This window comes from Ochlerotatus camptorhynchus, unplaced genomic scaffold (genome assembly GCF_037179485.1).
Source record: "Ochlerotatus camptorhynchus isolate MF236.1 unplaced genomic scaffold, CSIRO-AGI_Acam_v1.1 ptg000434l, whole genome shotgun sequence".
In the NCBI taxonomy this organism is placed as follows: domain Eukaryota; kingdom Metazoa; phylum Arthropoda; class Insecta; order Diptera; family Culicidae; genus Ochlerotatus; species Ochlerotatus camptorhynchus.
This window is the reverse complement of record NW_027040920.1, coordinates 8,427,005-8,454,574: the sequence shown is the minus strand read 5'-3', so window position 1 is coordinate 8,454,574 and position 27,570 is coordinate 8,427,005. Positions and strand designations below refer to the sequence as shown.

Below are 27,570 nucleotides of genomic sequence, written 5' to 3'. Positions count from 1 at the left end.
GTTGCTTCCCCGGTGTTCAGAATTGTCATTTTGAAGAAGTCGCACATGTCGTATATCAAGGTTGAGCGGTTGTCGTCGTACAGTTCCCCCCAGCCTGTACCGTGAGGGTTAAAATCTCCCAAGATCAACCGTGGCTCCGGCATAGCCGTGCAGATATCCGAGAAACTTTGACGAGAAATCGCAGTTCTCGGTGGAAGATATACTGAGGCAATACTGAGGCATTTACCTCGAATGTTAACCTGACATGCAACAACTTCAATGCGCGATCAAGGCTAATAATGTTGAAATCGTGGAAAGCAAGATCGTTGTCTGAAGAGAGCCATGTTTCACAAAGGGCAAATGCATCAGAAAGTGAGTTGTTAACTAAAAATTTAAATGTATCAAGTTTTGGCATAAGACTTCTACAGTTCCACTGAAGAACAGAGATCATATCCCCGACCTCATTCGGAGAATTTTCCATCAAAGGATATGATCGATGCAAGGAAGGACCACCTAGAAGCTAGTTGCTTCAAAAGAGTTTTCACCATTGGCAGCACTAAATTAATAATGCTCCTCGTTGAGTCAGAGATATTGAATATACTGAAGAAGCTATCCACGATACCAGAAAACGTGAACATGGGAGCATGTTCTTGCTGATTATTCAGCTGATTTTCTGGCCGAAAAACTGGAACATCTGGGGCTTTAGATGATCCTGGAAGTGACGGAAAGTTCTTGTCATAATTACAAGGTTTAAAACCCGGTGGAATGGGTTTCGGTGCATTTCCGTTACCTCTTGATTTTTCCAAGGTGGAAGGGTGGTCCGTACGAGTGGCCTTACGAGGCTTTTCGGTGGTGTGTTTTTTTGCTCGTTTTCTCGTATTGCCTTTAAAGACAAACGGACTACCCTCACCGACCTCTGAGTCAGAGTCTAGATCATCAACTGGCAAAATGGAGAACGTGTTACTGTTTTTTGGTGTGGTCTGAGAAGATGAAGCGGTATTCTTCAAGAGTTCTGCTATAGTTCTCTTGGAGCGAGCTTGCAGAGACCGCTTAAGTTTTTCTCCCTGCTGTTTATACCTTGGGCAGTCAGTTAGGGTATGCAGGCTTTCCTTGGAGTACACGCATTTTGGTGGAGCACCGCAAGAGCCCTCTTGATGTTGCTCGCCACACTGATCGCAGCGTGGTTTGTTCGAGCAGCAGTCCGATGTGTGACCAAGTTGTTTACATTTAGAGCAGTTCATTACCCGAGTTATAAACAGACGTACAGGCAGTCGAACCTTGCCTATAGCGACGTAGTGAGGTAACGCTGAACCCGAAAAGGTCACACGAAACGAGTTCGACAAGGAATACGATTTTTTTGAGCCTACGATGGATACTGACTGCATTTGAAGACAGTCCAATATCTTCACCTTCGGCAAAGCACGGTTTTTAAAGATTCCGAAGGAATCGGAACCCATGAAATCGTCACTAGTCAAACTCGCTTCGGTGACCACTCCTTCAATTTCTACCTCACTACTGGGTATGTAGACTCGGTATTCCAATGAAAAAAACTCGCACGCAACAATTTGGTTAGCCTGCTTCCGGTCATCAACGGTAACGCGCAGTTTTATTGGTGTTACCTTGAAAATATCGGTAACGGCCGAAAAATGTGTTGTTAGATCCTTAGAGATCCTCGGAATGTTCAAAGGTTTTTGTTTGGGCCGGAAAAAATGGGCCTTTTGAGGCTTCTGGGTAAGCCTTTAGACGGGGGAGCGCAGAGGTTTTCGGGGGCAATGGTGTGGGGGGTGCAGGAGGACGAGGAGGTGATGGTGCGGGAGAGGGTTGTGGGGGATACCTTTTCTTGGGATATGCTCCAGTATTTTTGCTGGAGAGCGAGTCAACTGGGACGTCAAGGGTTTCCATTTCCACAACTTCCTTGAGACTTTCGTGTGAGGTGGAATTAAGAGTTTCGTCGTCTGAGATGCAAAGTGACCATTCCTCGCCTTTATCATTTTCATCTATTGCGGTTAAATATCACCGCAATGGTGTTTTTGGTAAATATTTTACAAATAATTACAGTAATTTCAAATAATACCAAAAATAGAAAAAAAATGCAAAAGAAAACAAAAAAATTGATATAGTTTTACTCTACTAAAGAAAGAAAAAAAAAGAAAAATAAAAAAAATATGTACATACTAAAAAAAATTGGATCAGCCTAACTAAAAAAATTATAGATGTATACTATTTACAAAATTTTGGATCACCCTAATTCTGACCCAACCTAATCTAATATTGGACCATGCGGGGAGAAGCGATACTGGTGAAAACAAAGCGACACGTTATACCTATTGCACTGAGGCGGCAGATGACTGGTGCGATGCTATTGTTCGCCCCAACGGCTGTTGGGTCGATAACCTTGTAGCTGGTATGCCTCGGTCGCCTCGGTAGGCAATTTAATGTGCTTTCGTTGTTGCTATCAATGGGATGATGTGATGATGCGATGATGATGAGATAAAGCTGGACCGTAATCAAAGCGCTCGGCGTATGACTAACGGCTTCCTCACTCGCGCACTAGTTGTCTTAACACTATGCCAACTAACTTTGGCGAGAAAAAACCCTCGCGTGGGGAAAAACTCAAAAACTCAAATACTAGTGTCGTTCAACGAGACCGATGCGACTTGACCGGCTCAGCGTGCAAGACGGAATGATGATCCTTCGTTCAAAAGTTATTAATTTTTTCCGAGAAATTCACTGATCTGCCCCAGTGTGCGCCGTTGCCTCGATGGCGCAAGTGCTTTAAAGTGGATCAACCTTCTTGCCTGAATGATAACAATCCTGCGTTCTACAAATCTCGATTACTTTTTCGAAAAGACATATCAGCTTTGGTAAACAACGCATTTTATCGTCGGTTTGGCGTAACTGATAGCTCGCCCACGCATACTAACACCAGTAATATAGTAGCGAGGGTGAGCTGCCAGTTACGCTAAATCGACGATCAAATGCGTTGTTTACAAAAGCTGATACGTCCCTTCGAAAAAGTAATCGAGAAATACTTTTTGGGCTGTGTGTGTGTGTGTGTGTGTACAATCTAACCCCCACTGTCCGGCAGTGTTATTATGGAAGAAAACTGCTTTTTATTACCATTAAATTAAAGCAGGTTTAGTCCGGGAGTTAGAAGGTGTTAGCTCTATTGCAGCTCCAGTGACCCATTTCAGAATGCCTGGTAATTCACGACCACTCCGAGGTCACTTTTACTTACAATAAGCCCCGCATGTTCACTCTACCTTTATCAAATGGATAATGGACATTTCTTACCAATTTTGTTTCGAATACCTCTTGATTCATCTGCTGGCAGCACTTACTGGCCCTTACCGGCGACCAACCCTTACTCAAAAAAAAAAAAAAAAAAAAAAAAAAAAAAAAAAAAAAAAAAAAAAAAAAAAAAAAAAAACTAACACCAGTAATATAGTAGCGAGGGTGAGCTGCCAGTTACGCTAAATCGACGATCAAATGCGTTGTTTACAAAAGCTGATACGTCCCTTCGAAAAAGTAATCGAGAAATACTTTTTGGGCTGTGTCTCAATTCCCGAGTTAAATTTAACTCGTGGTTAAACGTGATATTTCGAACGGTATTTTCAAAGTTCGAAAATCCCGGAAATTGATCGGTTTTCAAACAGAACTCAGCAACGGTTGCCAAAATTTGACTTCTAGTCGGTCAGAAATAACCACGCTCGGAGAGCAGGATTATTCGATAACTCATCTGTCACTTTTAACCACGAGTTAAATTTAACTCGCCCATTGGGACACAGCCTTGGAAGTAAAATTAGGGACCATCCATAAATGACGTAGAATTTTGACGTAGGATTACGTCTTTCGGCAACATATTGGGGGTGCAATTTAAAAAAAAATCAAAATCAACCGCGTTACGAAAAGTGGTCAGGATTTGATCATTAATAAATTTGTCAATAGTGGAGGGATTTTAATTCCAAACAAACCAATCGATTAGCATTTTTTCTACGAATCTTCTAAAAAATCAATTTATCAATTTTCAATAGGTCACTATTGAAAATTAAACAAATGTCCAACTGTTGCAATGGTGATCAAAATTATCACCGATTGTCTACCATAAGCATTTTCCCTAACACAGTCACCGAATATTGATACCGATCACGTAATCCTACGTCAACTCTACGGTCGTGTCTTGAATACAACCTCTTACTTTTTTGTTTTGACCAATTAACCCCCCTTCCTCCTCATAGCGTGTTTTGCTTTACCTAATACCGCCGGTCACAACTTCTGTAACCCCTCTTCCCCCTCAACTACTACGTTATTTATAAAAGTTCCCTAAGCATTGGGCAACAGTGAAAATCAGCAGCACACACACAAAACGGGTTGGACATTTATGCAAAATTTCGGTTATTGATCGTGAATATCTCGCGATCTGAACGTTTTAGCTTGAAATTCTAGGTGCATCTATCTATTGATTAAATTTAAAAAATACAAAATATTGGTTTTTTTAAGATTTCGTGCGTTTTCTGAACGCAAATCCATAGTTTTGCATAAGAAAACGGGGTGTTTCTGTGGTGGTAAAAAAAGGATTTCCCTACACAGGTTACAGATTTCTGTAACAAGCACTGAAATTATCGGACGGTACCTCTATTTATGCTTTTAGATAAGCTATCCTACTTGAAAAATTATGCCATAGAACGGTTTATAAAATCCCAGATTTTTTGCTGATGGGGCCGAGGCATAGCAAGCCGTTCGATTCCATAACTCTCCAAGAAGGAGGGACTTACAATGCTTATCTCTTAGCATAAATAGTCAATGTCGATGCCAGACATACGAAGCGGGTGCTAGCCCCCAACCAGTTCTCGCTGCTCCAGGAGGATGCTGGCAAAAGGCGTGAAAGCGTTGAGAAAAAGGAGAAGTTGCCGCCTTTCTTTGTCAAGGGACAGCCACGCGAGCTGCTTGACAATCTGAATGTGCTAGTCCGTAAAGGGCTACGGGCAGAATTACGTCTCTGCGCTGATGGCGTGAAAATCACCGTCCCCTCGGCGGAACATTATAAATCCGTGGCGGAGACACTGCAACTCTGGAAGGTGGAATATTTCACCCACGACGTGCCGTCGACGAAGCCCTTCAAGGTCATTCTACGCGGGCTGCACGAGCTGGATGTTTCGGTTGTGGAAGAAGAGCGTAATCAAACGCCACAACGAGGCGATCAAGTATCGCGACCAACTGTACCTGGTGCACGCTGCTCAGTGTCATCGGAGAGTGGGAGCGGTACAAGCCGGTCCACCGTGAAGTGACGCAGTGTACCGGCTGCTTGAATTTCGGACATGGCGCGCGCAACTGCCATATGAAGTCGCGTTGCTCCAAATGCGGCCAACAACATGTCACTGCCCAATGCATCGTGAGCATGAAGGACAAGCAGCCAACCTGTGTCAACTGCGGGAATGCCCACACATCGACTAGTCGATCGTGTCCCAAGCGGGCTGAATTCATCGCACTGCGGAAGAAAGCAAGCCAGCCGAGACAGCAAAAGAAGAAGCAACTACCCGGAATCGATCTGGAAAATGATTTTCCACCTCTTCCTCCAACCGAAGGACTTGCACCAAACCTTCCTCCCTTTCCGCTGCCCAGAAGGCAGTATAGGAATTCGACGCAAGCCGAACCAAGCAGCACCCCTCCAGGATTCTGGGGAACGCAGCCTGGTGCTGTACCGTTGGTCCCTCCAACCGATGACAACGCTTGTCAGTGAAATGCAAAAAATGATGGTGCAAATTATGCACTTCATGACGAACTTTCACGTTCACCATCAACGCCCTTAATTGGAACTTCCATTCAGTGGCGAGAAAACAGCTGGAAATCGTAGATTTCCTGCGCCAACATAACATCGATGTCGCGTTTCTAGCCGAGACGTATCTCAAGCAGGAGGTCAACTTTAGCCTGCCAAATCACACAATTGCTAGACTGGACCGAGTTCGAGCACAGAGGGGTGGTGGCGTTGCCATTGCCATCAGGAGAGGACTGGAGTACAAGATGCTGCCTGACTTTCGTCTATCGTTCGTGGAAGCCATTGGAGTCGAGCTAGCATCTCTGGATGGTCTCATCACACTCATTGCCATCTACTGTCCTGCCCAATGTCGGAGTCGGATGGAACAATCGATCGTCTCAAGAATGACATCCAGAAGTTGACTCGTCGGAAGGGTAAGTTTATCCTCGCCGTTGATCTCAACGCACGCCACTCGCTGTGGGGCAGTGCTGGCCACGGATCTGCAGGCGGGACACTACGTGGTCCTCCATCCGGACTCGCCTACCTTCTACTCGCCAGCCGATGTCGGATCCACCCTCGACATCGTTTTCACCAACATGGCGGATGGTTGCTCTGAGCCCCGTGCCATTACCGATCTGTCATCCGACCACCTACCGGTGGTTTTCGAGATGAATCAAAACATCAACCAACGTCAGCAGCATCGTAGGCGAAACTATCATCGAGCGAACTGGCTTCAACTCCAGCGGTTTATGGAGGAGCGAGTGGTCGTAAATCCTGCGTTAACGACGACGGAAGAAATCGACGGCGTGCTGCAAGCGCTCTCCGATGACATAGGCGAAGCCGAGCAACGGTTCATCCCGACAACCCCGGTGACATGTAAGTTTACCAACCTTGATCATGAGACCAAGATGATAATTGTGTTAGGAGACTGTTCCAAAGAACGCAAAACGTTAGGAGGAAAGTTTTATATAACAAATTAAACAAAATTATTGCCATTAGGGTGGAAAAACTTAGGAACAGGCAGTTTGCAAAAGACCTTAGTAGTTTACCAAATTACTCTAGGCCCTTCTGGCGTTTAACAAAAGTGCTTAAAAACAAACCAAAGCCCATGCCGCCTCTTAGAGTTGATAATGAGGTTCACATAACAGCCGTCGAAAAGGTGAACTCCATTTATCAACATGTTATGGCTTCGCATAATCTGGGTCGAGATATTGTCAGTCTGATGGAGGGTCCGGTGCTTGAGAGCGTCTATCAGCTAGCTACTGAGCCTAGCGAGCTTCCGGCGGACCGGAAAATCACACTTGATGAGCTGGTGAACACCATCAAGTCGACGAAGAACATGAAGGCACCGGGTTTCGACGGACACTTCAACATTGCCCTGAAGAATTTGGGACCGAAAGCGCTTCTGGTGAACGTCTTCCATCGCTGCCTGGAGCTCGGACACTTCCCAGCTACCTGGAAATGGTCCATGGTGGTACCGATACCGAAGCCGGGAAAGGAACCTACCAACCCGTCAAGCCACCGTCCGATCAGTTTGCATTCCTCGCTTAGCAAGTTGTTCGAAAAACTCATTTACGCCAGACTCCTCGAGCACACCGAGGTGAACGACATCCTACTGGACGAGCAATTTGGATTCCGACGAGGTCACTCGACGGTGGACCAACTCAAGCGGGTCTCAAACCTCATCAATCAGGTGAAGTCGGTCTTGAAGACAACGGTCACGAAAAGGCATTCGATAACGTGTGCAATTTCGTTTCCCCAGCTACCTGGTGAAGATCATCTCGGACTACCTCGACGTCTCAAGTATGCGTAGGTAGTGCTCTCTCGGAACCGTATGATGTACCGACTGGAAGATATGTGTGAACGCTGACAAAGCGCAAACCATTGTGTTTCCGCATAGCTACACCGACCATCTCAAACCGTCATCAAAGATAAAGGTTCCGAACGCTGAAACTGAGTGGTCACCCGAGGTACGCTACCTTGGCCTGATTCTCGACAGTAAGCTCCTCTTCCGGTCGCTCGTTGTTGTTGTTGTTGTTGTTGTTTATTATTGACATTTTACATCCTGCGGATGCATTCATGTCAGTTCAATTGATTTTTGTGTAAACAGTGTGTGGGTGTGTTCAGAGTGATGTGAGGGTGAGTGTTAGTGTTTACGATACAATTCAAAATTCACTTAGCTTTCTTATCGTTTGCTCGTTTCCTGGTTCATCGTCTGCATGCTCATCTCATGGTTTACACTTCTTCTCCATAAATTTCTTCTTTACTTCTTCTATATATATATTCACCATCTTCATTCTTCATAATCTTCCATATATCTTTTTCACATTATTTTTCGATTTCTCCGTTCCTTCCTTGCGCTTCATATTTATCTTCATTCTTCTGCATCTTCATAATCATTCATGTCTTCTGTAGTACTTTCGTTTTCTGCTTCATCTTCATCCTTTTTCACTTTATCTTCTTCGATTTCCATTCAGCATCTTCTTCATGAACTCATTTGCTTCCAAAATTCATCGGTAACATTCTTCCACTACATCTTCTTCCATTTCCTGTCCGACATCTTCTTCCATTCAGACTTCATTTTTCTTCTGCATCGCTTGCTTGTTCTTCATCCTCCGCTTCGTTTTCTTCCTATATCCTGCATTTTCCTTTCCATTCTATCTTCGCCCTTCAAAGCTTCCGATAAAGTTTGGTTTCATGCAGAAACTTCAGCAACCGCTTCTCATAATCATCGTCGTTGCGTAACGCCGTAAAAAGGCTTGTGGAATCGATTCCGAATTTCGTCCTGGCCGCTTCAAATTTTCTGCAGTGCAGAATAATGTGACGAACGTCAACAACGGTCCCACAGCATTCACATGCTGGCGGAGCTGTTTTCTTCAGCAAAAATTCATGCGTAACCCTAGTATGACCAATGCGCAGACGAGTGAGTATGCGTTGATCGGCAGAGCTGTACTGATCGATCCACTTCTTCATTTCCCTTTTGACCTCCTTCAGCTTCACATCTGTCAATTGTGCCCAACGTGCTTCCCATAGCTGACGAAAGACTTGGTTCATGTTCTTGATGGAATCAATTCTTGGTACGGCAACGTTGATTGGTGGACTGTTTCTTGCTTCACTGGCTAGACGGTCTGCTTCTTCGTTACCGCGAATTCCAGCATGACCAGGGATCCAACAAAGGTGGATCGGCCGTCCACGTAGTAAGCGCTCGATTTCCTGGATCCACGGATGCTGCGATCTACCACTCTCTATGGCCGAAAGACAGCTGGCCGAATCAGACAGAATTATAACACATTCGGTTGATGCTCTTGCAGCGATGACGGCCGACTTGATTGCAAAGGCCTCCGCCGAAAAAACGCTACATTGTGACGGAAGACCTATTGCTTGCTGAATGCTGCTACTAAATACACCTGCTCCAACTATGTTCTCGCATTTAGAACCATCCGTATAAATAGCCAAAGCACGGCTAAACCGGTTAGCCAGCAACTCCTGCACGATGGGACGCACTGTATTCGGGGGGTCCCCAGCTTTCACCTTCCGTTTCACATCCCAAACAATATGCGGCTTGGGTTCATACCACTCTCGGTTGGCTAGACGTGTTCGTACAGCGATGTTTGGAAGCTCTACATCAATCGTCGCCAGGCGATCGGACGCTCGTTCCACAACTGGAAGATCGATATTCCTGGAATCCTTCTCCATCAAACGAATTGCAGCACGAATTATGGCTTGCATAATCATTAAATCGAATGGCAAAGTGCCTGCTTCAGCCATAATCGCTGGAATCGGACTGGTGACGTACGCCCCTGAGGCGAACCGGACCATCCGGTTGTAGATGGGTGCAAGAGTCTGCACCACCGAATCCTTCGCTCTACTGACGAGCCCGATACCGTAGATAAGTCGCGACGTGACGATTGCTGATCCGATACCCAACAGAGAATCGCGTTGCCCTCGCGGAAGTTTAGCCCCGATCATCTTCAAGATCCGCAGTCTAGAGTCGCACGTGTTTTTGACTACCTTGCAATGGTTTTTGAAGGACAGCGACCGGTCAAGGTTGACGCCAACAACTTTCAGTTGATTCGTCCTCGGTACAGCTGTACGGTCGATGAATATATCGTTGCTGGGTTCTCGACGGGCGTTGGGACTGCCGTAGAAATTTTTTGATTTTGTCGCGGAAATTGTGAAGCCGACGCTTTTCGCCCATTTGTCGACAGCTTTCACTGCAGCCTGTAGATCTCTATACAGAGGGCGCTCCTTACTCCTCCGTACCACCAGCAAAATATCGTCCGCATAGAGAAGCACGGCAATAGTATGCGGCACCACTCTGAAAATCGGCTGCATTGCTATAAGGAATAACGTGACAGACAACACTGATCCTTGGGGGACTCCGTTCTCCAATGGCATTTCATCCGATAAATGTTCTTCCACGTTCACCCGGAAAGATCTGTCGGTGAGGAAACTGTTCAGTACGTTGAACATGCGCCCACCCATCTGCCACTTACGCAGAGTACGCAAGATACCGTACCGCCAAGTGGTGTCGTACGCTTTCGACAAATCAAGCGATGCAATCAAGCAGTGTTCGTCCCGATTTGGCAATGACCTATCCAACTCCGCCAAGTATGTGTCGACGCCTCTTCCAGCTATAAAGGCGTGCTGCCTCTTATCCAGTCGTCCATTCGACTCCAACTCAGTCGTCAATCTGCGGTTCACGATACGTTCGAACACCTTTGCGATGCAGTTGGTCAAAGTGATAGGTCGGAAAGCGGCAGGTCCAGATTCAGAACAGTTTGGCTTCGGAATCGGCACTATTATTCCGGTTCGCCAGCTGATAGGGTAAACGCCACTACGCCAGATTCTGTTTAGAAGCTGCAACAGCGCGATTTTGACGGATACAGGCAAACGTCGGATCATCGGATACCCTACAGAGTCAGGACCTGTAGAGACACTACGTCCTTTGTCGAAGCTCATCCAGGGTGAAGTCCGCGTTGTATATCTCGTCGTTGTCCGGAAGAAAATCCACGCGATCCCGTTCTGCTTTTTCCTTCGCTGTTTGAAACAGTTGGGGATAGCTTGAGGTCGCTGATCTCTCACAGTAGTGCTCGGCCAGTTCTTCTGCTATTTCTTACACTTTCTCCGTGTAGCCATCGGGTCGCTTGATAACCGCCTTGCTGTATTGTCGTTTGCCTCTCAGGGTGTTCATCGTCCGCCACATTTCTGCCGTTGTGCTGCTAGGTGATATTTTTCCGACAAAGTCCTCCCACGAATGTTCCTTAGCTTCCTTCACTGCCTTCTTAGCCGCTGCCTTCGCTTCCTGGAACTGTTTCAAAATATCCGTTGTGTCTGATCCTGCTATTCTGCTGCGCTTCAGTGCTCTCAGAAGTTTTCGACGCTGCTTAATCGTCGTTTTCACTTCCGGGCACCACCATGGTACCGATTTGGAACCAACTCGTCCTGATGTTCGAGGAATGCTAGCGGTTGCTGCTGATAATATCCGATCTACGAACTCATCAACGCCAATCTCGTCATCCGGTTTGATGCTGCTGGAAGTCAGTCGTTCGAACAATGTCCAATCTGCTTGGTCGTAGAGCCATCTTCTTCGCTTCGTGGCGATCTGTGAGAATTCAGGTGAAGAGACGGTGATTCGAAAGTGGTCGCTGCTGTGGGTATCCGGAAGTGTTCGCCAGATAAATCTGGGAGCTAGCACCTCTGAACAGATCGAAAGATCTATGGCAGAAAACGAACCGTTTGCTGGATCCACCCACGTGTGTGATCCGTCATTCAGGATTATCAGATGCTCCGTCAGTGTCTTTTCAGCGATGTAGCGGCCAAGCGCATTCGATGCCGTAGAACCCCAGGCGGGATGGTGCGCATTGAAGTCGCCAAGTACCAAAATTGGCGGGGGCAGACGCTCCAAGAAATCATTTAGTTCTGTTTGGCACTGTTGCTGGGAGTTCGGAGATATGTAGATCGACACTACCGTCATTGGAGTCGGAAGATGGATGCGAACTGCAATGGCTTGAATATCACAATTGATATCGATGCGCTCGAATGGAACCCCTTCACGGATGGCAAGGCCCACTCCTTGCTGCCAGTATCGACGACTACCGGTTTGAAGAAGCAGGGTGTAGTTCTTGCCGGCAAAGTCTGGCGCGACCACACGATTATCCACTTTCGTCTCTTGCAGCGCTATAACGGACGGTTCATGCTGGCTGATGAGCAATTTGAGCTCGCTGATGTTGGCACGTAGACCACGTATGTTCCACTGGAGGGCAATACATTTCGTGGGATGACTACTGCTGACTGTTGCTGATGACGAAGATGCTGCTGACGGTCTACGCGTTGGACTTGACATATCGGCCGGATTCCAGGAGGAAACAGAGGGTGCAAGACACTCGTGACTGGTCCCACTCTCGTCCCCCTGAACATCCACTTCCCTCCTGGGAAGGGGGGAGGTTACTTCACGCTCTCCCTCCCCACACCGATTTCGGAATACTGTCTGTTGCAGTAATGCTGACGGTGGAGATGAATCTCGACTTTGCTGTTGACGACGAACTTCACCGGCGGAAAAATTCCTGAACCGGTTACTAGGAATAATAGTGCCGGTGGCACTCACAATGTTGTGGTAGCTAGTGTTGGCTGACGGTGGATTTTCGATTGGCACTACATGCCGACGGCTGTTTTCGTTGGAAAATGGCCATATGGGTGTATTGGATCTAAGCGAGTGATATCGAGGTGGTATTATGGTAGGTAGGTAAGTGGTATGTTGCTCTAATGTTTCATAATCGACCGCAGAGGGGGATTCTCCATCAACGGGTTGGGGTAAGACGTCCCGGATGGATCCTCCAGCCTGCTGCGCTCTCTCCTGTGAGAGTGAAGGGGGTACTACACTTTCCCTCCCTTCAAGTCGATCGATGTCGTTGTCCGTTTCGCTTGTCCGGTAAGTATTGCTGGTCGGTAAACGTTTGGAGGAATGAATCTTATCGAAGATCCTGACTAGGGGGCGTCTCTTCGATCTCATCCTCGTCGACGCTTATCGTTTCCTGGTCGGATGTCGGTGTTTTTTCAACGGGCTTCTTCAGCGGTGGGCTTTGTCGGCCGGGTGAGGTTTTGTTGCTCCTGTCATGCCTTTTCTTCTTCTTGTTGTGTTTAGATTCCGTTGTCGCTGGCGATCTACTTCTGAGATGCATCGACGGTGTGCCTATCTGCGATTCTCCGGTTCTGAACGCTGAAACTGAGTGGTCACCCGAGGTACGCTACCTTGGCCTGATTCTTGACAGTAAGCTCCTCTTCCGGTCGCTCGTGGAATACCGAGTCAAAAAAGGCACCATCATGCTGAAACGTCTGTATCCGATCATCTACCGTCGCTCGAAAGCATCCACCGTCAACAAGCTGGCTGTCTACAGGTTTCGCTAAAACACATCGGAAGAAGCTCCAAGTCCTGCAAAACAAGTTCCTGAAGATGATTCTGAATCTGCCTCCGCGCACACGGATAGCCGACCTTCATCAGCTGGCAAATCTCAATAAAATCGACCAGAGAATGACTGCGCTCGCCAGTTGGCACCAAACTAGGACTCTAAATTCAGAGTACGAAAAAATTAAAAATCTGTACCCATAATTTTGTAAATAGTATGTTTAGTTAGGATTTAATGTTGTTAGATAGGAAATTTAAAATTTAAAAATTTAAAATAGAACAAATATTCACACTGTAAAATGATAAATACCAATTAGCAAAAATAAGCCAATGGCTTTCAGTAATTTTAGTAAAGAATAAATAACAAATGTTGATCACTTACATTGTAAAACTATGGTAAAACAAAACAACTGAATAAAAATATATTTAATGTAATGCAAAAATAAATGTTTTTTTCAGTGCTAGGTACTGAAATTCGACAGTGAGCGTTCAAAAGGCCTACTTTTTTTTTTCCTTTGGTTTGTTTTTTCTGTCGATCTTGTTTTCCGTGCTGAGCACCAATGCCACCGACGTGCCAGGAAGGCAGCTCCCACACCTGGACCCTACCTATCGACCCATCAACTCATGAACCAGGGACCAACGACTTTACTTCCTATCCGAAGGAAGGCGTGATCAAAGATGTTATGCCTCAGAACATCCCGGCGGCGCCGACTGGGATTGAACCCAGGCCTGCTGGGGTGAGAGGTAATCACGCTTACCACTACACCACCGGCGCCGTTGAAAGGGCCTACTTGCAATGATCGATTCTCTTCATCTCTTAACTTTGCTACAGCTAAGCGAAAAGAAATCAAGCTGAACATTGCATTAGGTCCTAAGTAACATTGACAAGATTCTATTCGTTGACTTTCTCCTTGTATACCCTCGGCTATGTTAAGATCTTCCCAGGTATTTTCAGCATACATAGCGATAAAAGAAGCAACTAATACGACAAACATTACAAGAAACGGTTATAAGCTCAAGTTATTAACGAAAGAGAAAGTCGACGAAGTGAATCAATCAATGTTACTTAGGACCTAATGCAATGTTCAGCTTGAATATTATCTGATATACTTTCAAAGTAGTGCTGTAACCGGGACAAAAATTGTCGATTTTTCATGGGTTTACAGACAAAATTTGAGTCAGCAGACAAAATTTGACAGCTCTATCAGGCAAAAACAGTGAAGCAACTTCGTTCAGAAGTGTGCGCGTTCAAAGAACGGCACCCCGCCGCGTCGAAAACGGACATCGTGCGGCAATTTGTGGACGCCGGATACGCCCGTTCCGGCATCTTCAACATTTTGGCACTATTAGACTACAATCAGAAGCTCCAAAGGGTGTTGAAGAGGAAGACCGAGGGAAAAGTGGCTACATCGCTGCGTGCGCTTGGCCGGGAGGTCGGTGCAACCGGCCAAACAGTGAAAAAGTACCTGGCGAACATGAACATACATGCCAGGAAGCGGAAGTCACGTCCACTGGTTTCGGAGCTGCAGGCAATGACGCAGCGAAAGCGGCTGAATAAGATGGTCAACTGTGGCTGAATAAGATGGGTTTTTCCCGGCGAATCGCAACGTGGCGGTGGTGATGGACGACGAGACCTATCTCACCCTGGATGGCAACGACTGGCAGGGCACTTCGTATATTACTTCCCCCGCGAAGGAAGTGAGCTCCGAGGTGAAGTTCATTTCACACCCCAAGTTCCCCAAGAAGGTGCTGTTGCGGCTGACAATCAGCGAGAAGGGGATGTCAAAGCCGCTCTTCTTTCGCTCCGGACTGGCCGTGAACGGGGAAATTTAAAGTACAAAATGCCTGCCGGAAGTTGCGTCGTTCAGCAAGAAATACCATAAGGGCGAAGACGCAGTGTTCTGGCCGGATCTGGCGTCGGCCCACTACTCGAAGCGATCGTTGGAGGAGATGGAGCGGCTGAATATCGATGTGGTACCCAAGTCGGCGAACCCGCTCAACGTCCCCCAGCTGCGTCCCATCGAGAATTTTTGGGCCTGAAGCGTAAGATCTACTCCAACAATTTTTCACGAAAAATTAGGAGGAATTGATAAATAAAACGAAGAAAGAACTCAAAAACATGCCTACACGCATGTTTTCGTCCGCCATGGCGAATTTTCCGGTCAACTGCCGGAAGGCCGCTCGCAAGGGCGTAGAAATTTTTTGCAAGTAAGCTTAAATAATTACCTTCCATGGGAAATTTGTCAAAAGAAATTATCTGTCTTAGCTTTTTTTTATCACCATCCGAAAGAAAGTCGATTCGTCGATCGAATTTGTAATCTGTGATAGATATGGAAGTCACTTTTTTACCACCACAGAAACGTCCAGTGTTCTTATGCCAAATGATGAATGTGCGTCTACAAAACGCGAACGAAATCTTAAAAAAAAACTTCCGATGTACCGAGAACTTATTTGAGGGATCTATGGCTTTTCGAGATATTCACGATCAACTACGAAATGTTGCATAACTTTGGTGCAAAGCTGGGCACTCCGCTTTTGTGTGTGCATTTATTTTTAGCGTTTGAAGTTGAATCGCTGAGGAAACCTTATTTCTGATCAATCTCATTACCACACAAAAAATTCAAGAGCACAAATATCAGCTCTCATAAAACTTATAACAAAGAAAGGGATCTACACGTTTGCTGCAGTGCAGTACACAAGGAGTTTCAATTTCATGTGTGATGTCACAACCGTCCAAGATTTGTGCCCTAGAAATCTTGAAGTGATAGGGAATATCAGCCATCAGCCATTGGACGCTTCAATGAATCATCTGGTAAAAAACCTTACTCTGATTGTAATGTAGGAACCAAATGTAATAGAACATGTATTCGCATTTTTATGAGGTCCTGAATTTAACCAAGTTTTACTAAGTAGGAAATATGTACAAATACCCAAAATATGTACATAGGAGAAAAATCATAGGTGACTTCTACTGTATTTTAAATCACTATCTAGAAAAATGCACAAGAATTCCACTACACAGCTTGACGTAGTTTACGTCAACCATGCGGTCGTGTCTTATACACAACCCCACCCATTTTTTAATTTTTTTGATGATAATTTGTGATTTCAGTTTGTTTTCTTTTTGCTAAAAAGACAATCCAGTTCCCTACAACTTGATCTCAAACGTCTTTTCGAATAGATCGGTGAATTTTAAAACATCGAATAAGCCATTTTGTAAAATTACGCATGAGTCAAAATGGTCGAATTCCGACAAAAACTTGGTTCATTGCACCTTGTAAACAACTATGCGAAGAATCACGGAATTCAGAGGTGGAGGGGAAATCGATTCGTCAGCTGGCGTGGAACTGCTCTGTTGCAAACATTGAATCCATACTGTAAAAACTTTTGAAGATCAAAAACAGAAAATAACATGCTGAATGGATTTGTCGGATAAACTGTAACTCAATGATTTTCCAGCTCCAGTATTGGAGGCCGAAATTTTATATGCTCATACCACTAACACTAAATGCCATCATTTCTATGGAGCCGCTGTAGTAGTCGTCGTCGCTGGTGCCGTAATGCATACCTGACGTTCCTGATCGAAGTTCTTACCGGTGGTACAACTCTGCACCAGATAGACAAACTTTCCTCCCGATAAGTAGCACTGATAGTACTTGGTGGCATCCGAGTGCTGGAAATTACCCGCCTTTGGGCATGTGAAAACGCAAGACGTACCGTCGAAGTTCGAATAGGGCGCACACTGCAGCATGCTGATGCTCGTCACAACATCCGCTGTGAACTCACAGTATGCAAAGTACTGCTTGCTGGTGCCATAGTTGGAGAAAACTTTACGCTGATCACACTGGACCGTTACGCAATCCGCGGCGTAAACCTTCTGCTTGCACAGGTTGGTTGCAGCATTGTAAACGTAATTCGGGGCGCACTCGTACACAGACGAATCCTGATCGATTCCTTCGCAGTAGTGGTAGATTTGACAATTGCTGGGATCTGATGGGGTAAGGAGAAGAAGCATGAAATCTACTTAAATTGAAACATCGTCATGTGCGTAACTCACCTGGGTAAAAGCCAACACCGGTGCAGGTCAACGAAGGTGGAAAGCATCCGTCTGCAGTATTTGGCGTCGCAGAGCAGGCACCGTCCACGCAGAAGGGAGTGCTCGGCGAAGCTACCTTGCAGTTTTTCTCAGCACTAGCTGACCCCAAGCACACCAATACGTTGTTGCAATCACTGCACGATGAATACACGCTGACACCGTCGCACATCAAGGTAAATGCCAATGGACTTATTGATTGATATGATGAACTACGTATTAGCTTTCCTGGCACTTCCAGTTGAGCTACCGAGAGCGAGAGCAACGCAGCGAAAAGTAACACTTGGAAGGCCATTTTCACGGATATTTTGAGATGAAATGTGCTTTGCTGGGGCTTTTATAGTAGCTAGAGGTAGTAATTTGTTTATGACGAAAATTTGAACTAAGTGGCATAAATTAAACTGCTGAAAGGACTGTTGACATATTACGTTACGCATAACAAATCTCAGTGACAACATCCTCCCTTTTTCTGCAGATGATACAGTGAAAATGACGCTACAGAAACTCCTCACCCTCTCTGCATTAGAGCGTTACGCTATTTACGAACAGGCCCTCAGTGCGTCATGTTTCAATGATAAGAGATTTTTGCCAAGTGCCAAAAAATATATTCAAGGCCATTTCTCCGGAATTGCTGCAGACTGACAAGAGATGTCGCAAATAAGATACGAGCTAAGCAAACAGTTGTGAGTTTTATGATTTGCGTGAGATAGGGCCCGCAATCACCTTAGGCATACAATCATTCTTATTTGATTCTGAACCTGGGCATAATCTAGATGTGCTTCGAGGAACTAAGACGAGTGTGAAGATTTAAATCTGAACGGAAAAAGGGCGACACCTTTAAAATAATACAATTTTTACCCTTCTTACCTATCACTTGGAAAACCGACTTTTGATGTGAGGCCCGGAAGGCCAAATGTCATATATCACTCGATTTAGTTCGACGAGATCGGAAAATGTCTGTGTGCGTGTGTGTACCTGTGTAACAATGTCATATTTTAGGAACCGGTAGACTGATTCTGGAGATGTGTCTGGAACATGTGCTGGATTGTATGGGCTACACAGTTCGAAAAAGTAGAAGGGTCTGTGCCTAGGGGCACGTACGGAAGCTTGACGTAGGACCGCTAGTGGACGGAATAAATGTGAAGAGCATTTAGTTCTTTTAATTGAACAATTATCTATTATCTCAACTCTTTCCGTTTTTGAATTGTAGGCGTACCAAATTTGTAGTAATCTTTTTCAAAGAGAAAGTTGATTAAGAGAATCAATCAAAATCACTTGCACCCCTGCTTCCAAGTTTGGTTACAAGATTACAACTCTGGAGAGCATTTTGTGTGGTCGTTGGGGGCTTGTGGTTCTGAATATGGACAAACAAGCACAGATAAATTCTATTCCAACTCTTTACTGATGTAAGCTTGATGGTCCTGAAAAGGGCCGTTTTATTGAAGAGGACATCCATGGCCACTTACGCTTGGTGTGTTTAGTGTAGGTGACAGCATCACGGGCCTCATTTTCCAGGAACACCTTCAGCGCACCTCGTAGATCAGACCGGAAATACGTTTGACACCACCACGGCGTACCAGACGACCGATGGCGGTTATCTCGAAGAACTTTGCGATGACGCTTGGCGCCTCCTTTACCAGACCTTTTCCTCCTTTGCCACGATCAGTCAATTGTTGCTTGTTAGGTGTGAAGCAGTGGACTCGCCACCACCTTCCTATTGCTGCAATTGCTGTTCACAGCGCCGTCCGAATCGAAAATGAGCTGATGCCATTTTTTTGACTTTACATGATCTATATGTCTTGAATTTGTGTGGTTTACATGTATAACTTATCAAGTGACACAGATGCGTCTTTTCAACTTTAATTCCTTTGAAATTTCAATTATTATTAATTACAGTTCCTAGTCCTATCAGGCCTGTTTTAAGAATGACCACCTTGGTGGGATTGGTTTGTTTTAAATTTGAAAAAAAAAGACTACTTATAACTACTATTTACAACTACAACTAACCTACAACTACTACATACACCTAATCTACTATATACAAATTACTTATTAAAGCATGTTCTGATAAATTACATTTTTGTGCAAATTTAGTTTTAATTTCGTTAATTCTGGAATCTATTTTGGCAATGCCTGTCTCTTCATGTAAATTTGTTATTCTAGTGTCGAAAGGACGATCAAGAACCATCCTCAGCACTCTATTCTGAGCGACCTGAATTTTGTTCCTGTGAGTATGTGCACATGATTCCCACACCGGAGCTGCGTAGAGGATCGTAGGTGCTATGATTTGTTTGTAGACGGCCAGTTTGTTCACCCTTGAGAGGCGGGATCTGCGGCAAATCAGCGGATACAGACACCTAACCAAGGTAGAACAGTTGACTACAGTTTTCTCTACATGCGAACGGAAGAGGAGCTTTTCATCGAACAACATCCCGAGATAGGTTACTTCGGCGGACCACTCAACCCTTGTGCCATCCATGATTACAGTACAAGATGGAGCCGGTTTTAGTTTGGGTGATTGCCGATGGAGGAACATGATTGATTGTGTTTTGGAAGCATTGATTTTGATTTTCCACGTGGTGGCATAATCAGCAAAGGCGTTAAGGCATCGTTGAAGTTTGTTCGTTATTTCGCAAGGCATCCTACCCTTGACGGCTATTGCGGTATCATCTGCGAACAAGAAAAACACGCAACCGTCTCCGAGGGGAGGAATGTCGGAAGTGTAAATGCTGTAAAGCAAGGGGCCTAACAGACTGCCTTGCGGGACTCCTGCTGGGATGGAAAACGTGTTTGAAAGGCAGCCATTCAACGATACCTTGAACGACCTTTGCTGAAGGTAGCTACGGGTGATTTTAACAAGATGCAAAGGAAAATTGAAGTTACAAAGCTTGTATACAAGCCCATTGTGCCAGACATTATCAAACGCTTTCTCAACGTCTAACAAGGCCATGGCTGTGGACTTGGATACAGCTTTGTTACTTCGGATGTTATTCATCACCCGCACTAGCTGGTGATTGGTGGAGTGCCCCTTTCTGAATCCAAACTGTTCCGGAAGGAGAATGTTGTTTTCCTCGATGTCGTGAACTGGTCAAGGTTTCAAGCCTCTTCCATAATTCACGTCTAAGGCGGTGCCTGCTAAATTCTCCAGCGATGAAAATCTGCAACTGTCCGCTTTGAAACTTGTTTACAGAATCAAGAGTCAGCCTGAACGAACTCGATTACCAGGACACACATCGTGTCGCACTCTTCCAACCCTAAGCCTTATTCAAATTATTCGTATCATCTCGCTTACTTTGCATCTTATGCTCACTTCGTTTCGAAGCCGAACATCGATTCTCATAACACGAATCATATTCGTGTATTTGGAGATTTCCGAAGCTCAAGTTCAATCAACCTCAGCGCATACAGGACATAAAGTTATTTCGTATGTCGACTTACAGTGCTTCCAAACACATTTTGGCGACTTCACACCAAATGAAGGTTCATCAAATTTTCATTTTATTACTACCATGTCACAGATACTACACTCGACAAACTTGAGCAAACGATTGAGAATGAGTTTCTCGAAGAATTTGCTCAGCGCTGAAAGGAGGCTGATTGGTCTGTAGCTTGAAGGAAATGTTGGATCCTTTCCGGGTTTGTGGATTGGTATGCTTTTTGCTACTTTCCAGATGCTTGGAAAGTAGTGCAGTTCCAAACATCTGTTGAAGATAGCGGTTAAAAGAGCCTGCACTTTCATGCTGAGTCTCTTCAAGATCAAGTTGAATATACCGTCAAACCCGGGCGCCTTCATATTCTTGGTGCATTTCAGCGCTGAGCAAATTTGTTGTACTGTAATCATATCCGTCGGAGGCACGACACAAGGGGAGGCATCTAGGTTTTGAACGCATTGCGCAACCTGATCATCGAGCGGACTTTGGATAGTCGAGCCAAGCAAATGCGATGAAGCGACATGCTTGCCGATCGCATTTGCTTTCTCCTGTGGGATGATTAAAAGCCGATCGTCATCATTTTCGACTCTGAGAGGTGGAACGGGTTAGGGATGAGTTTTCAGGACCTTGGCTACCTTCCAGAATGGTCTGAAGTGGTCGCCCAGATTCTGGACAACACGCCCGAAACTTTCATTTCGGAGTAAGTCCATTCTGGAAGCAATCTGCCTATTCAGATCGGCCATTTCACGTTTTTTGCCCAGATCTCCAGTCCTCTGAAACTGGCGTCTACGAACATTTCTCAGGCGAATCAAAAGTTGGGTGTGGGAATCAATGGGAACTCGTCGGACGCACGCCTCGTCAGCCACGGTTATGGCTTGGTGGAGTCCCTCCAACGCTCGGTCGATGTCCTCCACGGTGTCAAGCGGCGGGTTGTCGATGATGTGCCTGTCTACCACGCGTCCAAACTGGGCCCAGTTAACGCGATGGTAGTCCTTGCGCAGGCTTGAAGCTGGAGCCACGTTGCAGCCCAGTTCAGACACCACCGGTTGGTGGTCGGAGCTGAGTTCGTTCAAGGCTACCGGCTTGGACAAGCCGATATTTGTCAGGAACAGATCTAGCGTCGATGGGTTGCCCGCCGGTGAGATAAATGTTGGCTCATCCGAAAACCAAACGGAGTACAGCCCATGCTGTGAGTGGTCGAACAGCAGACGACCGTTCTGGTTCTGCCTGTAGTTAAGCCAGGCCTCATGGCGAGCGTTCAGATCTCCTCCTACTACGAAGCGGGAACCGTTACGGGTGATGGTGGAAAGGTCCTTCTTGAATTTAGCCGCTAGTCCACTGCTGGCGGCACACTGTCGAGGGCAGTAGACGGCGATGAACTGGACGTATCCAGTCGACGACTCCACCTCCACACCAAGGGCCTCGATGATAGAGGTGCGGATATGGGACAGAGTGTGGTATTTTATTCCTTTCTTGACGATGACCGCAACACCACCCCCCCTGGAGCTGGTGCGATCAAGCCGGATAGTGTTGTGGTCAGGCAACCAGAAGCTGTCGCCGGACTTTAGATGGGTCTCGGTTAGAAGGCCCACGTCGATGCTGTGCTTGCGGAGGAAGTCGGCAAGCTCAATCTTTTTTGCTCTTACAGAGCAAGCATTCCAGGTGACGATAGTTAGCGGTTTAGACGCCATACTGGATGATGAACTTACCGAGCACTTGGATCTGTTCGGGCTTATTGCGGCACTTACGAAGAGCACCGGACATGTTGACGAAAATGTCCATCAGTTCATCCGCTGAGAACAGATCGGGGTTGTTGTTTTGCGCTGTTGGTTGTCTCCAGAATCCAGGGGGGGATGGAGAGCTTTGACCAGCAGAATCACCGGAAGCTTCTTGAGGGGGGGTGGGTTGCACCCGCGAATTCACTTGCCTTTGCTGGGGAGCACGAAGAGGCGGAAAATCCTCCGTCCTGAATGATGGGGTTTTGTCCTTCTTGCGTCCTGGTTGATTGTTGCTTGACGCCAGCTTTCGGATGCGTTTGAAGTCCTCGCGTTTGGAGCACTGTCTGTCAGAGCCTTGATGTGCACCACCACAGTTAGCGCATTTTATCGCCACGGCTCCATCCGCAGGACAGTTGGAAGTGGCGTGTTCTTGAGCGCAGTTGCTGCAGCGTGGCTTGATGTTGCAGTTGCGGGTACCGTGTCCAAAATTGAGGCACCTCTGACACTGCGTTACGTCACGATGGCCGCCACGGTATGGCTCCCACCGTACGATGATGGAGTAGATCGATCGGATGGCTTGTAGCGCATTGAGCGTCACCGTCCCTTTCTGGAAGTGCACCAGGAAAAGACAATCCGGGTACGTCTTCACGTTTTCATCTCTCCTTGTCATTCGGAAGACAGCGATTGGGGCTAGCTTGTACCGGTTGATTTCGGCTTCGACCATCTTGGGGTCGAAGTTTGGTAGACCCCTGATGACTACCTTGAAGGGCTTCTCACCGGGGATGTCGTGCGTGAAGAATTCCGCCTTGGTATCCTTCAGATATTTCACGGCCACTTCGTACTCCGCTTTTGTTCGGAGCATCACCTTGGTGCCGATCCTGCCGAGCTTAAACTCAGCTGCAACGCCCAGCGATGAAAGATCGCCAATCAGCGTGTTGAGTGGGACTTGCTTCACCACCAGTGGAGGAAGCTTCATTTTTGCTGCACTCGGGCTGGCAGCAGTTTCGTTGTCGATGGCGTCGCCGAAATCACCAATGACGCTGACGTTCGTCGCGGTGGCATCGTCCCGTCCACTCGCACCATCGGACTGGCCTTGATTTTTCTTCCTCTTCTTAGACCGCTTCACCGTGGCTGAGGTGGGATTCCCTACATCGGTGGGAAGAGTAGCGTACCTATTCGAAATAGGTACACTCAAGCTACCCTCACCGCTGTTCTTCTTCTCCGTTTTCTCTCGGAGCCTGCTCCGGGAGCGCTGTCTTCCCATCACACGAAGCGACCGACACTACTGACGACGCGATTAAACTGCGAATGTTTGGAACAAACTAGAAACTTTAGAACAACTCGACAGAGCGAGCAAAGACCGAACTGTACTGCTTGACGTTCAAGCAGAGAATGATGAGCTGAATGATGAAGCAGAATGATGTGCAACCAAGTGGTATAAAAGCTACAAAGACTCCCCCCATTATGAGTAGATTGCTATCAAGTAGCGACACTGGCTCTTTTCCTTTTGCGTACACGGCGAATGAGAACGACCCAAATTTGAGTTTAGTTCACAACGGCGCCGGTGGTGTAGTAGTATGCGTGATTACCTCTCACCCCAACAGGCCTGGGTTCAATCCCAGACGGCGCCGCCGGGATGTTCTGAGGCATAACATCTCTGATCACGCCTTCCTTCGGAAGGAAAGTAAAGCAATTGGTCCCCGGTTCATGATTTGATGGGTCGATAGGTAGGGTCCAGGTGTGGGAGCTGCCTTCCTGGCACGTCGGTAGCATTGGTGCTCAGCACGGAAAACAAGATCGACGGAAAAAACAAACCAAAGGAAAAAAAAAAAGAGTTTAGTTCACTCATAATCGCCAAAAGTGCAGGAACTCAACGATGAGTAAATTTGTCTCATGGTTTCCTGTGGAAAACCTAAAAAATCTGCCAGAAAATGAGGAAATTGACGAAAATTTTATTCAGTCTCGGAGTAGTATCAACAATCAATACGAAACTATCGATTTTAAATTGGCTCACTACTTGACTAGCCTGTTGGTCCCAAGCAAACGATTAACGTACCCCATTCTAGTCGAAATTCTAGTTCTACGCAATGTTTGTTTTGATTCGCTATGAAAGCTTGACAGATAAAATGAGAGGTTATTGGTTTTTCCTATGTTTCGAGGGGGGAATTTTCTCCTGGAAAATCCTGGAAAACCTGGGAAAACATGAGGCAAATTTACTCATCGCTGAGTTCCTGCACTTTATTTCTTATTTCTGAGATAACTTAACTCAAATTAGGGTCGTTCTCATTCGCCGTGATATCACCTTGAAAGATATCGGCGCCGGTGGTTAGCGTGATTTGCTCTCATACCAGCAGGCCTGGGCCCAATCTCAGAAGTAAAGCCGTTGGTCCCCGGTTGAGTTGAGGGGTCGATTGGTAGGGTCCAGGTGTGGGAACTGCCTCCCTGGCGTCGGTAGCATTGGAGCTCAGTACGGAAAACAAATCTCGCGTCACTCTTCAATAGGTCCTATCTACATTGATCGATTCTCTTCATCTACACTCTCTTTCGTAAATAGGTCGGCTTCACAAATCCGTCTTCGTTGAATTAAATGCTACACGTAAACCAAAAATCTATTACAATGAATGTTAGTTCCGTTTTCTATCATCCTCTGTTCATGAACATCGCAACGAATGTTAGAAATTGACCATGCAGGCGATGTAATGGTTTTTCGTCATTTTATTTCGTGTTCTATCTACGCTTTCGACTATACCAGTAAGCTTGCAGAACGACGCACATTGTAGAACATTGTAGAACGACGCACACACTTGCCTCCAATCTCTCCAGCAGAAAAAGCATACGAAGTCGAGTATGCGAGAAAATGAGCACTTGCATGTTTGCTTTTAGGCTAGCCATATTCAGATGCAGTGGAGAAAACACAGGTCTGATAATCGCAACGTTCGTGGTTCGAGTCCAGTCGGCAATCTGTTTCCAATTTTTTTCGACATAACTAATTTACCTCACTAATACACTCTACATTTTTCGGTCTCCAATTATCTTGCATTGGACCGCAGCTAGGTAAATCGCATCCTCGGTTCATGCGGTCTCCACTAAAATCCTCTGATGATGAATCCCACATCCAGAATCAGCGAATCTTACATCCCCCGGTTGGGTGTAGATTGTTGCTTCTTCCATCGAAAATATCCGGCAGTGGCGATTCAAAGTTGATCAAGGTTGATCATAATAATTTGTACCCCTGCTTCCAGTTTGATTACATGAGCATTTTGTGTGGTCGTTGGTTCTGAATATAAACAAACAGGCAGATGAATTTTATTCCTACTCTTTACTGTAATAAGCTTGGTGGCCCTGAAAAGAGCCGTTTTGTTGCCAAACTTGGTGATGATTTAACCTCCGAAACCAAACAGAGTGCGTCTCTGTCGCTTCAAAACGTAGATTACATCCATGGTCGCTTACGCTTGGCGTGTTTAGTGTAATGAGTGTGCAAAATATTACGCAATTCCATCCTCCCTATTCGCATGCGCCCGAGGATCGGAGGCGAATTCACTTCAACTTGTTTCGTCTACTTACTACTCTCTGATGACTGTGCTGGGGAAGCAGCATATGCAAGTAGGTCATTGGTGGATTTGTTAGGTAATTCGACGCTTTTGGACAGTGCAGGACATTTACCAGTTTTTCAATAGTTTCTTGTTGAAAATCAACATTCGGAAGCATTGTCGATGCGTAGTCATATTTCTGATCTATTGGTGATACAATTATTGAAATTGGACCAGGGGCAGGTGAGTTATTAACGTTCAAAATCTTTCTTAATTTGTTACATGTTCCATTTTCGGTTTTCACAAAGTGTACCCCCATATAGAAATCAAAGACGTATATCAAAAAAAAAAAGGTATTCGTCTTCAACTTGGTGGAGCTGATATTGAGGATCAGATGCAAAATGATTATTTTCATTTTACACAAATACAGCAATACAGCAAGGACGTGTTGTAATAGTTTTTACTCACAAACCGATGGCAAATTATTGCCTCATGCTGAACTGATGATAAAATCCCTGTTTTAGGCTCTAGAGTCGATAAAATTCAAAATAATAGTTTTGCCCAAAATGAATTTGGTTATATTGCTTTTGAGGATCATTTCTGATTTTGGAAAATATCAACAAACGCGTATTCGTTGATGTATAATGAACTCATTTGTTCATTTCGCTCTTACATAACAGCAAAGACTTTCAAAACAAACGCAATTCATCTACACTGGGTTGAAGCGCTACTCCTTGCGTGTGATGATAAATGATAAAAACAGGCACTGGTTAGGATTCTATTACAAAAAAGTAATGACAAAGCACCAAAAGAGCGATCCATTACTGCTGCAATACATCCAAAAACCAGTCATACAAAGGTTAATTAATCTGTTATAGAACATGTGTGTTGCTTGGATAGTCACCAAGATTGTGGTCATCTCACTAGCGGCGCAGAATAAAGGGGAATGCACTAAAAATAGCCATCTGCGGAAGAACTTTCGGATTCACATATTTGCCCAAACAATACTTATTTTGAACATTTTATTACGCAATAATCTCTTTAAACCTCGTATATAAATATCCTCTCGGCTTATTGTCTAGTTTAAGGAAATCCAATCTACCAACATTCGCGGTTCTCTTACTCTGCTCAACTTTCACATAACCTCTAAAACAGTCTCCAATAGATTTTCTCTCAATTTGTTATTTTGTCATTTTCCTCTCCCTTTGTCAGCAGTCACCGGGCGACACGGTAAACGCAAATTATACACGTTCGCGCTCGAAGCCTTAACCCTAATAAAATTTGAAATACATACACGAAAAGCGAGACACCCATATCGGGCAGCCCAAGTCCCAATATTTACACTCGCACACCGTTTCGATCGCCGTGGCCGCGCAAAAGCTCGTAAAAATTAGCCAAGGTACATATTTTCAGCCAACTAAAACACTTAAAACTAAGAACCTTAAAGATAACGAGATAGAGCCGGTGGTGTTCGTCGGAACGGACGCGTGGTTGAATATTTATGAACTAACTTGTTTTTTTTTTTATCTATGGGCCAAACTATGCAAGTACAGGGAAATTATGCATTTTTTTTTCGATCGCCTCCTATCGGTTCGCCTCGTGCTGGTGAGGGGGTGTGGGTTAATTATGATTAATTTATAGGGTTTTTTTTTCTCTCTC

General features: G+C 45.5%; 1 protein-coding gene across 1 annotated transcript; it reads right to left on the bottom strand.

Moving 5' to 3' along the window:
* Window positions 1-16,644: 16,644 nt before the first annotated feature.
* On the bottom strand, window positions 16,645-17,527 carry LOC135711580 (uncharacterized). Its single transcript, XM_065234455.1, has 2 exons — window positions 17,197-17,527; window positions 16,645-17,129 (listed from the first exon to the last, which is right to left on the bottom strand). The coding sequence occupies exons 1-2, from the start codon at window positions 17,525-17,527 to the stop codon at window positions 16,660-16,662; spliced, it is 801 nt and encodes a 266-aa protein (XP_065090527.1). The 3' UTR covers window positions 16,645-16,659.
* Window positions 17,528-27,570: the final 10,043 nt, after the last annotated feature.